The following is a 16,658-nucleotide window of genomic DNA, read 5'->3' on the forward strand; positions in this document are numbered from 1 at the left end:
TATGAGAGGTTCCATTGGAATCTGGGTTAAGGTCAGAATTTGGGGGATCATTTACATGAGCTCAAAACTATCTTGAAAATTTCTGGCTGTGGCCAAACTCTGCAACATTTGGGGCCTCCACCTAATGTTAAAATTGAAGGCCATCATCACTCAAAATTAAATACACAATCTGTTTTGTGTTTTATGAAAGGCTGATTGAACTGGAGACTTTTAGACTGCTATTAAAAAATCTATGTTCTTAGTAGCTAATATGTATTTACCTCCATAACAATTTAAAAATTGGCATACTATTGAAAACATCTGAACTCTCCTGAATTAAGGGATTTTTTACATGCTATACCTTCATGCTTGAAATTCTAGGTCATTGAATTTAAAATCACTTCCAATCTCCCCCCTCCTTTTAAAGATTTAATAGCACCACTTGAATTACATTAACAGCAACTAAGTATCAGTGTCATAAAGAAATTCTCAGGCGACAGAAGGTACATATAATAATCAGATGCACTCTTACCTAACTTAGCGTATGCAGTTAAAACCGAAGCACGCGTGTGGATCTGTGCGGCATAAGTCCTTATGAAAGGTCTCTAAAGCCAAACGGTATCTGCGAAATTGGACCATTTACGAAATGGGTAACAAAATTCTGACTGAGGCCTCTGTCAAGGCGGAGTCTAGGTTTAAGTAACGTAAGACTATTTACTCACGATGTCAAGACTTTCCTACACCAGTTTTATTTAAATCACAAATAAGTATTTCTTTTTTTGTAATGGCAAATGGCTGAAATAATGCTGAACATGAATCAATGACTAATACAAGGGATTTAAATATGAAACAAAGTTATTTTTAAAAAACAAAAGAATAAAGGTTATATACAAAAGGGTTCTGGAATCTGTAAGGTGATTCCAAAAATGAAATAAGTAGACAAGCTGTGGGGAAACCCTCGCCTCCCACCCCTGCTTCGGAGGGCTACCCCCAACCCTCGGTCACGGAGGAGGCCCCGGGAGAGGCGTCTGCACACAGACTCCACATCATCGCTGCTGGGCCGGAATCACTCAGAGCTTCCAAGACTGAACGGGCAGTCCTGTGCCTTTCTTCCTTTTCCATATTCCCAACAAGGCTACATGAAGTTCAACTCTTGATGAGCCGCTTACAACAGCAGTTCCTTAGGAGCCAGCGTGACAGGTGGGTCAGATTTCCCTCTGAGAAACAAAACTGGCCCCCTAGAGCAAAATATCAAAATGGAAGTCCCTTCTTTTTCCTTCTGATTATGTACAGTGTGTCTCCTTTCAAGACTACTATCCCCATCATTCTTGTTCCTTCACAAGTCTAAACCCTTGAGGTGATATGAAGGAGACCAACACAAGAAAAGAAAATTCGATTCAGAAATGAAGAAAACTGTAGAGCTGGAAGGTATTCAATACACCCCCAGAGCGTTTCAATATCCCTGCTGCAGTACAAGTCAGTGTACTGCTACAGTCCAGAGATAAATATTGGCAGCTTAAATGAGTTCATTTTTGCCCTCGGTTAGGTACAGGGACCCAAATAAATACTGGGCAAGAGGAGTTCACTGGGAGAGATAGAAATAAAAAATTTAACCAATTTTTGTCCCTTTGACAATTTAATAGGAGACAAGTACTAAAGAAGGGACAACTTTCATACTAAAAAGGAATTCCTCTAATCATGTCGCCATCTCTTACAGAGAATCAAGGGAATTCCAGAAATAGAAAATTAGTTTCAGGGCACCCCTGAGGCACTTTAAAGCCTGAAGAAATTACAGTAATAATAAATTAGCTATTGCTCTTCAGAGGCTTACAGAGCAGCAGGAGCATCACAATCAGGCCCAAGGTTCTATCCAGATCACCGGCTTCCGGAGTCACTCAGCACCTCTCTAAAGCTTAGTTCAATCTCTAAATACATTTAAAAAGACAGACAATTTAACATAGACGAAGTAATTTTTTGTTTAGTGGTAGCATGAAATTTGGTCCTTAATGGTAGCAGCCGTCTTCATTCTTTTCAAATTCAGGTAATATTAAGTACATTAAGACAATTCATAAAAGAAATAATACAACAAAGGGGGGAAAAAAAAAGCCAAAACTGACCAACACCTCAAGGAGTCACTCGTTCTCTTGCACCCTTCGCCAGGATTCTCCTCTCAGTCTCTTTTTGTGGACAGAAAGACAAACAGAACTGTATCTCAAAGATGCTAAACAACGGCATCAAATGAACAAAATGAAATGCGTGACTTTAAAAATCTGACCCAAAGGAATCTGGGACACACACGGGTACTTCAGAGGTATACTTCTCATGTGGGAGGAGTTCTAGACTAATGAAATGATCACCTCGGGTAAATGTTGTAATAGATGAAACTAAGTCCAGTTTTTTGGTGTTTTTTTTTTTTTTTTTTAAGTTTTTCACTGCCAGCTTCAGCTGTCAATCATTTCTGAGAGCTCGAGCAGAAGGTCATCTTCATCCTTCCCAGGATCCAGGTCGATCTCGGCTTCTAACTTGCCTCCTGAAATCTCCCATATTAGTTTCTCAAAATCATCCTCCACAGACAGTGGGGGCTTTCCGGTTGATGCAGAGCTGAGGCGGCGAGGTTTCGTAGCCATTTGGGATGAGGAAGGGCCAGATACTTCTGGTGGCGAGGAATCTGAAGAGGACTGAGTTGGAGACAGCACGAGACTGTAAGGGGGGAAAAAAAAAAGATTAGAAAAGTGCCCCTTTTCAATGGCTGGCTGAAGGAATTGTGTCTCAGGACGTATAAAAAACTTTTACGGATTTGGAACCAAGCATTTTCGTAATTTAAAGAAGACTTCAGCCAGGTGTTAAAAACATCTTTTAAATAATACAGGCAAAATATATAATGGAACCAAAGGAGAACAGCAACACTGAATTTCACGTTTCCTTACGATTAATTTGAAGTTCAGAAGATTTATTTAGATAAGGCTAAATTATAAATATTTAAAGTTACCTAGCAGTTATTCTCTCGAGAACATAAACAACACTATTAGAGGTCTAAAGTTTGGTTGAAAAGGACTGTGTGGTATTACCTGTCCCTAGGTTTTTCTGTCTCGGACACAGTGGCTAACTTGTCTTCAGAGAGGAGCGGGACAACAGCCTACAAAGTAAGAGTAAGGGTAAGTCAGGCTTTTTGTTTCTGCATATCTGTCTTTTGCTGCCTCTTGGATTCATGGTACCTTTCTTTAAGCCTGGGAATTCAAGAATCGATAATCCAAATGCTGAGTGTACAAAGAAGTAGATACCTTGCCACCCCAAAATTAGGTAAAACATCCCCTGTCCTGCCACTCCATAAATGTCTTAACTGTAATCGTAAAATACAGCAGCAACCTAAACAACCAAAATGCTTAGGAAATGGCAGGACGCAGTGCACACAGATATAACAGGCTGTGAGAGTGTGAATCCGCCCTCTTTCCTACCACACAGAACAAAGCACCGTGCAGTCAGGTCCGCAGCTTACCACCGCTGCTCTCTTGGCGGGGCTCTCCTGCAGGATGCTGCTGCTACTGAGCGGCTTCACGGCTGCAACGACGGCAGGGTGGACCTCTACTGACTTGCGTTTTGGGGCCAATTTGGGGGCTGAAACAACTTTAACCACAGATGGCTTCACATTCACTTTGGGTTTAGCTACAAAGGACAGAAAATATTCAATTAATAGCTAGAATTACTTCTCTTTCACACGGAGGATGATTCAGAATAAAATACCAAAAATTCCTCCAATACTAGGAATGGCACTAAACAAAAGTCTGAAAATGCTCCAAGGCAATCTGTCCTACAACAAATGGCCACAATGTAGATTTACATACTCAAATGACCCCTCTTTCAGTGGCTCTTGAATTCGCCACTGTTTTTCTATTCCCAGGTGTTTTCCTTCTTCAAAACCAGAGGGAGGATGCACCGTGGAAAGTTTTAGATACAGCTTTTTAGGCAGCAACTATAAGTTCTGAGAAAGGAATTCATCTAGTTTTGTCTTTTTTAATAAGCCTATCTGACCAGTGTATGTTGTTGTCAGGGGCTGTCTTAGTCATCTAGTGATGCTCCAACAGAAATACACAAGTGGATGGCTTTAACAAACAGGAGTTTATTCTCTCACAGTCCAGTAGGCTAGAAGTCCAAATTCAGGGCATAAGCTACAGGGGAAGGCTTTCTCTCTCTGTCAGCTCTGGAGAAAGGTCCTTGTCATCAGTCTTTCCCTGGACTAGGTGGCTGAGGGTGGGCCCCCATCCCCTGCAAAGTGTTACAGCCCCCTGGCAGCATCACTTGCCAAATCCCGGGACCAAGGGAGGAGGACCTCATACCACCAAGAAAGCAGCACCAAGAGCAGAGCATGTTCTTTGGACCCAGGGTTCCTGTGTAAGAAGCTCCTAGCCAAGGGGAAGACTGATGACAAGGACCTTCCTCCAGAGCCGACAGAGAAAGCCTTCCCCTGGAGCTGACACCCTGAATTTGGACTTCCAGCCTGCTAGACTGTGAGAGAATAAACTTCTGTTTGTTAAAGCCATCTGCTTGTCAATTTCTGTTACAGCAGCACTAGATGACTAAGACAGAAGCCATCAAGTCATGGCAATTCCCATGTGATAAGGGTGGAACTGCCCCATAGGGTTTTCTGCACTGCAATCTTTACAGAGGCAGATTACCAGGTCTTTCTCCCTCAGAGCCGCTGGGTGGATTCGAACCACCAACCTTCTGGTTAGCAGCCAAGTGCTTAACCATCTGTGCCACCAGGGCTCCTTTCACCAGTATATAAGGCATATTAAATTCAACCCAACTGTTTCCAGGGAGTTAATTAAGCTTGGTAACTCTGAAATCCTAAAGCAAGATACACTATAAAAAGCACTCACCTTTACTCCTTTTTTCCAAGGGCTGTGTTGCACATTTCACGTTCAATATTGAATCCCCAATCCCTGAGGTTTCTACTTCCACTTTCTGGGATGACTTTGTGGGCAGCCGCTTTGTTGGGTGCCGAGCGACACCTGGTACAGTAGTGAGCACTGGTTTCTCTGGCACCTGGGTATTGCAAGAGGCTATATCACCCTGAAGGGGTGTTAAAACGGATTTTTCCTTCTGTGGGGCTCCCCTCTCCTGCTGTTTCTGCATGTGCTTCTCTCTCATGGTCTCACATCTCTTGACTTGAATTTTAGTGATGCCACCTCCTGTGGTCTCATCGGAAGCCTGTGGGTGTTTCGTTGACAACATTAAAATTCAGTACCTCAAGCCACATGATAAACATTATTTAATAAATACTGGGTGTTACGGATTAAATTATGTCCCCCAAAAATATGAGTTGTAAATCCTAACCTCTATGCCTCTGGTTATAATCCCATCTGGGAATGGGCTGTCACTGTTGTGTTAACGAGGCAGAATTAGTGTAGGGTGTATCTTGAGTCAATCTCTTTTGAGATATAAAAGAGATTAAACAAGCAATGCAGAGATGGGGGAAGAGAGATGCCAAGCCACATGAAGAATGCCCATGGAGCAGAAGCTCCAAGAGCTAAGAACCTTCCTCCAGAGCCCGCAGAGAGAGACAAAGCCTTCCCCTAGAGCCGGCACCCTGAATTCAGACTTCTGGCCTCCCAAACCGTGAGAAAATAGATTTGTTTGTTAAAGCCACCCATTTGTGATATTTCTGTTATAGCAGCACGAGATAACTCAGACTTTGGTACTGGAAGAGTGGGGTGCTGCTCTAACAGATACCTGAAATGTGGGAACAGTTCTGGAATTGGATAACAAGTAGAGGCTGGAAGAGTTTTAAGGTATCTTACAGTAAAAGCCTAGAATGCCTTGACGAGACTGTTGGTAGAATTATGGATGTCAGAGGTGATTCTGATGAGGGCTCTCAAGGATGTGAGGAGAGCTATACAGAAAGTCTCTACTGCCTTAGAGAATACCTACGGTGCCAGCAAGAGAATGTTGCTAGAAATGTGGACGTTAAATGTGCTTCTGGTGAGGATTTCAAAGAAAATGATCAACATGTGATTGGACAATGGAGGAAGAGTAATGCTTTCTATGCAGTTGCAAAGAGCTTGTCTGAAGTATGTTCAAATGTCTGGTGGAAGGTAGAACTTGTAAGTAATGAACTTGAATATCTGACTCGGGAGATTTCTAACCCTGATCTTAAAGGGGCTGTGTGGTTTCTCCCTGCTGCTTATAGTAAAATGGCATACGTAACCTTTGTGTTCAATAGTTAATATTATCGTCACATTTAAAACAAAGTTACATCATGGAGAGCTAAGACACATACACACACACGTGTGTATATGTATATACAAAATAAAAAAAAAAAAAAGCAAACTCGTTGCCATTAAGACAATTCCGACTCATAATGACCCTACAGGACAGAGTAGAAACTGCCCCATAAGGCTTCCAAGAAGTGCCTGGCAGATAATGACCTGCTGTAGCCAAACTCTTAACCACTACGCCACCAGGGTTTCCACGTGCATGCGCGCGCGCACATGCGCACGCGTGTGTGTGTATAAAACTCTCATAACCCAATCAAACACATGAGCAAGCAAAGGGGTGCCACAAATTATCAATGCTTAGGGCGCTCACATGCTTCAATCTGGCCATGGGAAGAACACTGTCTGCCTCTTGGAATTCTATAGGTGGAAAGAAGCCAAAGAAACTACATCTGTTATCCTCCGAGAAAAGAAAAGGACCATTCCATGGAACAATACGGAGATCAGCAGAACTGTTGGAAGAAGCAGGGCGTATAATCTGTTTCCAAGCGTGGGGCCAAGGTCTCCTGGATCTCAAAGTGTAAGGCCTCCTAGGTTTCAAAGAGTTGGATCTTGGACAACTCAGTTCCAGACTGTGGGGCTGCCATTAAGGTGTGCCAGGGGGATGCGGCTGCCATGCCCAAGGGGCACAAGAAAGGGGCCTGCCAGAGCCGAGGGGGTGGAGTTGCCACTCAGATGAGCTAGGAGAATGAGGCTGCCCGAAGACAAGGGAACACGGTTGCCATCCCAGTGGGCCTGGGAGGCAAAGCTGAAACCCAGGCCCAAGTGGCCTCCACTGAGAACCCAGGGAGTATGGCCAACACCCAGAATCTGGAGGGCAGGCCCACTACCCAGCTGGTCTCAGAGAACAGAGGATTATTTTCAAACCTTGAGAGCTGATGTAAATAGTTCTGCTGGGTTTTGGACTTGCTTGGTGCCAATTATCCCTTCTTTCTCTCCAATTTCTCCTATTTGTAATAGAAATGTCTACACCTTGTACCTGTTCTACCACTGTACTCTGGAAGCAGATAACATGTATTCTAGACTTCACCGGTTCACAGATGAAGAGGGATTTTGCCTCAGGATGGAATGTGCCTAACATCTCACCCGTATGTGATTTAGAGGCTTCAGAAGATGAGATTGGAGTGAATGTGTTTTACATGTGGCAAGAACATGAATTTGGGGGGCCAAAGGGTAGAATGTTATGAATTGAATTATGTCCCCCAAAAATATGTGCTATAAATTCTAACCTCTGTGCCTGTGATTATAATCCCATGTGGGAAGGGGTTGTCTTTGTTATGTTAATAAGGAAGATTAGTGTAGGGTATATCTTGAGTCAGTCTCTCTTGAGGTTTAAAGAAGCAGAGATAGGAAAAGAGAGATGCTAAGTCAGATGAAGATCGCCCAGGTGCAGAAGCTCAGAAACAAGGACCTTCCTCCAGAGCCAACACAAGGAGAAAGCTTTCCCTTAGAGCTGGCGCCGATTTCAGACTTCTAGCCTCCTAAACTGTGAGAAAATTAATTTGTTTGTTAAAGCCACCCATCTGTGGTATTTCTGTAAGAGCAGTACTAAGACAACTAAGACACTGGGTTAACATCTATGTCAAGCACAATGTGACATAACCCAGAATCCAAGAGAAAAGTTCTTTATTTGATGTTAGACAGACAATACCAAGCTAAAATGAAAAATTAGAATTAAAGATGTGTGGACCAATAAAATCTCAGTGTCTATAGGCTAACATGCACGACTTTAAGTCAAATACTAATGACATCTAAATAATCAGACAGCTGCACCAAGATTTATGAACAAAGACGTTCACTATTTTTTATAATTGTGTAGAACAAAATCTAAATGCCCAGAAAGATTATATTTCTATAATAGAATATTATGTGGCCAGTAAAAACTAAAGTTTTGAAGAATTACTAAGACGGTAAAATTATTAAAAAAAAAAAAAAAAAGCAGGCTGTAAAAGTTACCATTGTAGAGTTCTCAATTATGTTGTAAACATGAATTAAATCTTAAACAAGTTCATGTGCATACATACATAAAGAAAAGGCTGAGAGGAAGTTCATAAAAAAATTAATAGTGCTTACATCTGGGTTGTGGAATTATGAGGATTTTTTCATTCTTTTATAAAGTAGAAATTCCCAAGTTTTGTAGCACTACGTCTTAGTAATCTAGTGCTGCTATAACAGAACTACTACAAGTGAGTGGCTTTAAAAAATTAATTTTCTCACAGTTTACAAGGCTAGAAGTCCGAATTCAGGATGCCAGCTCTAGGGTAGGGCTTTCTCTCTTCGTCAGCTCTTCTGAGCTTCTGCTTCTGGACAATCTTCATATGGCTTGGCATTTCTCTTTCCCTGTCTCTGGTCTCTGCTAGCTTGTTTAATATCTTTCATATCTCAAGAGATTAACTCAGGATACACCCTACACTAACCCTGCCTCATTAACAAAACAAAGAGCTCATTCCCAAATGGGATCATAACCAGAGGATTTACAACACATATTTTTGGGGGACACAATTCAATCGATAATACGTTATTACTCTGAAAGGCAGGAAATAAAAATTAAAAACATTAATGGCCAATTAAAAACCACTTTATAAGGGCAGAGAACACTGATATACATAGAAGTAGAGAAAACTCTCATAGAAAACTATAAGCATAGTGAATAATGTTATCAGTGAAAAGTTTAATAGAAATTTATTATAAGGTAATGCCAAAAGGGAAACCCTGGTAGCACAGTAGTTAAGAGCTACAGCTGCTAACCAAAAGGTCAGCAGTTTGAATCCACCAGGCGCTCCTTGGAAATCCTATGGGGAAGTTCTACTCTGTCCTACAGGGTCGCTATGAGTTCAAATTGACTCCACACCAATGGACCGGTTTGTTTTTGTTTTAATACTAAAATGCACATTTTATCATTCATCTAGCCCTTGCTTGCCACAGACAAAAAATATTACACAGTGATCTTAAATAAACCCACCTCTTTAGCCTCTGCTGTAGCAGCACTGCTCTGAGATGCAACTTCACATCCTTCCTGAAGTTTCTTCTCTTCTTTTATACCTATATTCATATTAAACATGTCATTAATTATTTCATATAGGCTGTGACTTCCTGATGGCTGAGGTCAAGCAAAATGTTTCTTAATGCAAATAATGATAAAATAGGACAAAACAAATTTTAGACAAAACCAATGAGCTCTCATAAAGTCTCAAAATGTCCGTTAGGATATCAAAGGTCTATATGGTGCTACTATAAAAAATAGCTTAACTTTAATGAATCCAGCACTTTTCAAAGTTATTCCAACAAATAAAAGTTCTCACAGAACTCCTGTGGGTACCCGTGGAATAGCATTTTGGCAAGCAACACTACAGACCAGCTCTTTGGTTACCTGTCCTTTTGGGGATGCGCAGGAGCCGCCTTGCCCCTGGTGTGCCCTCGGGCTGGGGGTGGGCGCCGGTGCTGCTCTCAGAGCTCTGCTGCACCCTCAGTGCCTTCTCCTGTTTGATTTCCTCCAGCGTTTTGATGTGCACCTCCTGCATGGGCTTTGTTTTCCCTGCAGGCTCCTCTGACAGTCCTTTGCTGGCAACTATGGGTGGCAAAACCACTGGCTTCTTCATTTCACTCTCAGCCTTTAACTTCATGCAAGTTACATCCTTTTTGCTTTTTTGTCTCTCTGCTTCCTGTTGCCGATGTTTCTTTTCAGCCAGGACCTCAGAAAAGGTTTTGATTCGGATACTGGAGGAGTTTCTCGTTCCTGAAGTGGAGTCATCGGCTTTTGAAGGTCCATCCATCTTGAGTTTAGTTTGCAATTCTCCACGTTTTTGACTGGCTCTTTCAAGAAGAATTTCTTCTAGTGTCTTCACGTGGATCTCGCCAACTTTAGTAACTTTCTCTGTTTTCATGGGGGAAAAATATGTCATTGTATGTAAGGTAGAAAGATATCCCTTAGGCAGGCAATGAAAATGATCAAGAGTCCTATATTAGTTTCAATCTCAATTTTAGATTACTGCATGTTTCAGGTAGTATGACCCTTAAGGAAAACTCTTAGAAGGCAAAAACTGCTGATCTTCTCAGAGGCTATTTTTGAGGCACCTGAAAGGCATGTACTAGTTGAAGAAATCTGTCATTTCTTACCATTCAAGTCTTACCATTCAAAACAGCAATAAATTAGTTCAGACATGTGCTGGACACTATGCTAGAAATATAATGGTGAGCAAAATACAATCTCTAATAGACAATTAAACCAGCAATGAAAAAGTGTGGTAGTAACTGCTTTGATAAAGGCAGTGGTACAATGCTATAGCAAGAACACCAATCCTTGTCTAGAATGGCCTAAGGGAAGCTTTTCAGAGGAAGTGATATTTAATGATGTAAAGAAGGTAAAACAAGTGACAAGGCAGAGGAACAATGGCAGGCCCAGAGATTGGTGTGCCACGAAACCAACTGAACAGCTGTTTTTAATGATACACTAATCACTCTCGATCTGTTTAAACTGAAGAGCAAATTTCACACTTGACATATATAACTATCCCCATGTCTAAAGTGCTAGGAAAAGAAAGAATGAAGTGATGTGGGATAAACAATAATAATTTGGAGATAATACACACACACATCTGTAATCACTGAATAATAACTTTTAAGGAAAAAGAAAAATAAAAACAATGGCTAAAACAAGATGGAGTCACTTACGCCAAGCTTGGAAGAGGATAAATACCACCTCATTTCACAGGGCAGATGTTTAAGATACTAAGTAACTTAAACTTTAGAGATGATAACTAGCTTATTTCTTTAAGTTTACGTGTAACTACCACTCTTAAAATAGCCCCACATTCCAGACAAGCTGGTGCTGGCAGGCACTGACCCCTCAAGACCTGCCTCGTTTGTCTTCTTAGCCAAACAAAATTCTGAGAAAGAAAGGATTTCAAGAGACATTTTAATGACTATCCAAAAGAGTCATCGAAACTGCTTGGACTTCCTGACTTTCTTTGTTCCTTGGACTGTAAAAACTGGATATTGCCTCTTCTCAGGTGCAGCACACAGTCTCATAGTGTGTGTTATCCAATTTGTGAATTGTATGATTGGCTAATAAATCTCCGAAACTGTTTTAACTTTGTTTCGACTCTTCGAAATTACTCAACGAATCAAGAAAAACCCTTTCACAACCTTAAACACATTCTGTTCTGTCTCCTGAACTTCTGAATATGCTGTCCGCCCTACATGGAATATTTTCTACCATCTCACTTCCCTTGCTGCCTGTTTCTCCACCCCCCCAAATTTTTGTTGTTGTTGTTGTTAAGAATATACACAGCAAAACATACACCAATTCAACAGTTTCTACATGTACAATTTGGTGACACTAATTACATTCTTGGAGTTGTGTAACCATTCTCACCCTCCTTTTCTGAGTTGTTCCTTTGTCATTAGCATAAACTCTCTGTCATTAAGGTTCCTATCTAATCTTTCGAGTTGCTGTTGTCAATTTGATCCCATATAGATAGTTCTTAAAAGGGCATAATGTTCAAGGCCCTTGCTGCTTGGTCTTAACTGAGTTCAGGACTCACCTTAGAACCTGACATCCTCAACTCTCGTTTGTTCTCTGGGCACAGCACTGATCACACGGTACTGTAACTGCCTATCTCCAACTATACCAGACACTTATTGAGACCGTATCTATTTCATTGCCTGAAATATTTTAGCATTGCGCGTTACATAGGAAGCACTCAAACACTGAATTATTTCTTTAGGTTTGTTGTAAAAATTATAAATTCTTCCATTTCAAGATGATCTCAAAATTATCACCGTAGGAAAATTAATATGAATGGTTTTCCCACCTTACCAAAATTTCATCAAAATGATAAAGAAGAAATTAGAAATGAAAACAAACGCACAATAGCAATGGAAAACAAGAATGCACCAGAAGGGCATAGGTCTTGAGGAATTCCTGAAGGTAGGAAACAGATGTCTGAATTTAGCAAAAAAAAAAAAAAAGGCAGGACTGTAGGGCTGAGAGCTATTCAACACAGCCAAAGAAATATGCCAACCTTGGGTCACCTAGTATGAAAAGTAACAATGGGCTCGGGATAACCACTGGGGTGGAAATTTAAGGACTGTGTATTCATCAGTTGCGCCAGTCATGACCTTCTCCTGAGAATTGGCCCTTAAAAACAGAAGCACTTGCCTGGGAAGGGAACATATCATAAGGATGTTGGGGCTTTAGAGAAGTAGAGCATGGAAACTCCAGGCTTCCATAAAGGCCAAGAAGAAAAAGGAGGCAGGGGAAGGAAAAAGCAAAGGTAGAAAAGAAAAAGTTAGTTCTACTCTGAAAGTAAGGAAAGCCTTTCTTACTGTGTCAATTGTTACTTCCAACTTGCAACTCACACAAGCTGCCTCAGTACACCCTCTCTACACAGGCAGTTATCAGTCAGATATTCCAGTCAGGATAGACAGCTACTTGGGAAAAAGACTTTTACAACCACAGAAGAAACCTAAGCCAGATACTTACAACTAGCGACAAATAACATTAAAAATGATCCAAAATAAGCAAAGTGAAGCAATTTAGAAGCCATAACACACACAAAACCAAAAAAATTTTTAAAACATTTAAATGAGAAACCCCAGAGCAGCCAAATCAGACTTTGAAAAAGGCAAAGTCAGGGAAAATAAGTTTTAGAAAATAAAAACACAAGTGTCAAAGTAAATGTCCAATAAAAACCCACTGCCATCAAGTCGACTCCGACTCATAGTGACCCCACAGAGTTTCCAATGCTGTAAATCCCTACGGAAATGGACTGCCACATCTTTCTCCCATGGATCTGCTGGTGGTTTTGAACTCGTGACCTTTGGTTAGCAGTTGATACCTTTAACCACTGTGCCACCAGGGCTCCTTAAATGTCCAACAGAAGGACTGAATAACAAGACGGGCAAAGCTGGCTCAAAACCAGCCATCTAGGACAGGATCGGCAAACTACAGCCCACGGGCCAAATCTGGCTACCATCTAGTTTTGAAAATAAAGCTTTATTGGAACACATTCATTTACGTATTGTGTGTGCTGCTTTCTCACTATAATGTCAGAGTTGAATAGGTGCGACAGAGACTGTGGACCATAAAGCCTAAAATATTTACTATCTGGCCCTTTACAGAAAAAGTTTGCTGACCCCGGTCTCGAAAATAAAGCAGAGTAAAGCTCACAGGTGGTGAGGCAAAAAAGCAAAGAAATCAGAAGTACAAAAGCCAAGTCCCAAGACATGCAAAACGTATGTCCGAAAGTTCCAAGGTGTGTCTAAGTAAGAATTCCATAAAGAGAAAACAAAAAGAAAGGCAGAGAGGATATTTTCAAAGAAATTAGAGGAACGCTTTCTACAATTAGAGGAGACAAGTCCTTAGATTCAAAGGACCTACTGAATAGTGTGCCAAGTGCAAAAAAAAAAAGATCTGGGTTGAGATCCACCACAGTGAAGCTGCAGCATGCCAGGGAGCAACAACAAGAAAATTCGAGAAAGTTTCTGGAGGATAAATTCAGGTTCCCTACAAAAGAACATGAACGTCTGACATGAGACTCCCTTATGATGCTAGTATAACCTTAATACCAAAATCAGAGAAGGACAGAATAAAAATGGAAAAGCACAGGCTAACATGATTTATAAATATAGATGTAAAAATTAAAAATCCTAGATGAAATGCATCAAACTGAATCCAGCAATGCAGACAAAAGCTGGAGAGCTGAGTACACGGATGTTCATTTTGTCATCCTTTAAACTGTACACATATGTGGATGTGGATGTCTGTGCGTGTCTGTATGTATGAATGGGTACATGTACTTTTTTCACAGCATTTTTTCTAAACACGTATTTCTGTCTTTATAATACTGGAATCACTCCATACACATGAATATTTTTCCTAAGAGTAAGTTCTCATAACAAGAAAGTACACTTCCATTTTTTTAAAGATTCTTCTGTTCTAGGTCAAAAGTAGTATTTGTTCTTTTGTAATCTTTCTTCATTTCACATAATGCATTTTCCCATGTTATTACTTTTCAGAACGTGATTTTCAATGACTGATTATTTTCACACACAGCTACCATAATTTAATCTAATTCCCTTTTGTTGGATAATTGTTTCTAATTTCCCACTATTAATACCATAATGAAGAATCATTTTGCTATCTCTAAGTACAAAAAGGAAATTCAGACACTAAGTATATTACTTAAAAAACAAACAAAATGACAAAAAATAAAACACAAGCTCTAATCTAACTACGGAGCCCTGGTGGCGCAGTGGTTAAGAACTCGGTGCTAACCAAAAGGGCAGCAGTTTGAATCCACCACCTGCTCCTTGGAAACCCTATAGGACAGTTCTACTCTGTCCTATAGAGTAATTACGAGTTGGAATTGACTCCACAGCAACAGGTTTTTAATCTAACTACAACAAACAAATTGGGGGGGAAAGCAAAGATTCTTATGGCAAGAAAAAAACATCAGGACTTAGTCTTAGGATTCACTCACCTGTCACTGCCTCACTGTTTGGATCAGTGGATATGCCTAATCGCTCCTTCAGAGATTTGGAAACTTGAACTATAAATAGAAATAATTTCAAAAAATAAAAGTTAAACAGAGACTTTTTATAAATCAAATTACTTTTTCAAAGTTCACAAATTAGGTTTATATTTTTCTTCTAATGGAAAAATTTTTAAAATAACCTCTCATGGTCTTAAACTTCCCTTCTCCGCAGAACAGACCCATGTGCATCACAGAGTCCCTAGAGCACCGTGGAAGCTAAAAAAGAAACTGCCTTTCTTTGGATCTGAGAAGCAAACACTACTGGATTCAGGGGAATCATTTTGTTACTGTACAACTTCCTAAAATCTTATTGACATCAAAAGGTTATTACCCATAAATCTATTTGAAATATGCTATTAAATTAGTAATGAGAATCTTCAATTTGATTGACAGACAAAGAGGAAAGGAGCCCGGGAGGAAGGAAATTTGGCTGCAAATAAAAAGTAACTTCCGCTTGCTCAGAGAACACCAGAAAGCCCTAAACAAGAGCATCCTCTTGGGCTAGAGAACAAGTGGAAAGACAATACCTAATTACTTATCTTCAAGAAAATCTAAAGCTAAAGAAAGAAAGAAAAAAAAAATGCTATTCTGCTAAAAGTAATTAGCTCCAATGTTTAACTGCAGGGCACACAAGGTGGACAAAAAAGTCCAACCCTTGACTCCTTTCTCTCCTTCAACGACAAATGATTCTACCTCCCAAATATCTTCTGATTTAGTCCGCATCTCTCCATACCTACTTCTCAAACCAAAAAAAAAAAACGAAGCCCATTGCCATGGAGTTGATTCCGACTCATACTGACCCTACAGAACAGAGTAGAACTGCCCTACAGGGTTTCCAAGAAGTGGCTGGTGGATTCAAACTGCTGACCTTTTGGTTAGCAGCCGAACTCTTCACCACTGCACCACCAGGGCCCATATCTACTTCTAGAACACTAAATCTGTGCCACTAATTCCTCTTGTCTGGATTATTTTAACAGGCTCTTAAACTCACATCCTGGCCATTGGTCGTGTCCCCTTCTAATCTTTCTCAATATTGCAGGCAGAGTAGAGAGACGGTTCTAAAATGCGATTCTGAGCCATTGATCCTGGTTTGTAACATTTCAGTGGTTTGCTATTATGTTAGGATGAGCCCAAGCTCTCTAACACAGCTTAAAAAGCTCTACATGATCCAGTCCCTCCTTCCCTCTCCACTTAACCATCTCTTTACCCAAATTCTGTTTCAGCCATACTGAGGTCCTTGAGCACATCATGCCTTCTTAAATCTGAGCCTTTGCACATGTTACTGTTTCCACCTGGAACACACACAGCACCTGGCCCTTCAACTTCACCTGACCAATTCCTATCTTATATTTCAGGTCTAAGCTTCAATATCACCTCCTCTAGGAATCTTTCCCTGATAGACTGCTAGACTAGGTGCCCCTCCTATGTGCTCCCATAGCACCACATACTTCTTTCATCACAGAATTTACCACAACTTAAGCATTTCACACAGAAGCTCCACAGACACATCCAAATGCCCAGAGAGACCAAGCTACTGGGCTGAGGGCTGGGGACCATGGTCTTGGGGAACATCTAGCTCAACTGGTGGAACACAGTCTTTTAAAGAAAATGTTCTGCATCCAACTGTGGTGAATAGTGGCTAGGGCCTTAAAAGCCTTGAGTGGCCATCTAAGATACATCTACCGGTCCCATCCCGGCTGGAGTAAAGGAGAATGAAGACCAAAAACACAAGGGAAAGATTAGTCCAAAGGACTAATGGACCGCAACTACCATAACCTCCACCAGACTGAGCCCAGAACAACCAGATGGTACCCAGTTACCTCCACAGACCACTCTGACAGGGATCACAGAGGGTCCCAGACAGAGCAGG

The 16,658-nt window shown here is 40.8% G+C and overlaps 1 protein-coding gene across 3 annotated transcripts in view; it reads right to left on the reverse strand.

The window, feature by feature from the left end:
• Positions 1 to 705: 705 nt before the first annotated feature.
• Positions 706 to 16,658, reverse strand: part of ZC3H11A (zinc finger CCCH-type containing 11A) — a 39,996-nt gene continuing 24,043 nt past the window's right edge. For 2 of the 3 annotated variants that reach the window (XM_023548295.2, XM_023548290.2), the window contains 7 exons: positions 14,735 to 14,803; positions 9,622 to 10,125; positions 9,214 to 9,293; positions 4,857 to 5,187; positions 3,476 to 3,642; positions 3,048 to 3,115; positions 706 to 2,679 (listed from right to left, as the gene is read on the reverse strand). In XM_023548295.2, the coding sequence (XP_023404063.1) occupies positions 2,421 to 2,679; positions 3,048 to 3,115; positions 3,476 to 3,642; positions 4,857 to 5,187; positions 9,214 to 9,293; positions 9,622 to 10,125; positions 14,735 to 14,803 (1,478 nt within the window). In that variant the 3' untranslated portion in view covers positions 706 to 2,420. The remainder of the gene's footprint in view (positions 2,680 to 3,047; positions 3,116 to 3,475; positions 3,643 to 4,856; positions 5,188 to 9,213; positions 9,294 to 9,621; positions 10,126 to 14,734; positions 14,804 to 16,658) is intronic. The other variant, XM_023548294.2, reaches the window with a different exon arrangement.

This window comes from Loxodonta africana, chromosome 20, assembly GCF_030014295.1.
Source record: "Loxodonta africana isolate mLoxAfr1 chromosome 20, mLoxAfr1.hap2, whole genome shotgun sequence".
NCBI lineage: Eukaryota > Metazoa > Chordata > Mammalia > Proboscidea > Elephantidae > Loxodonta > Loxodonta africana.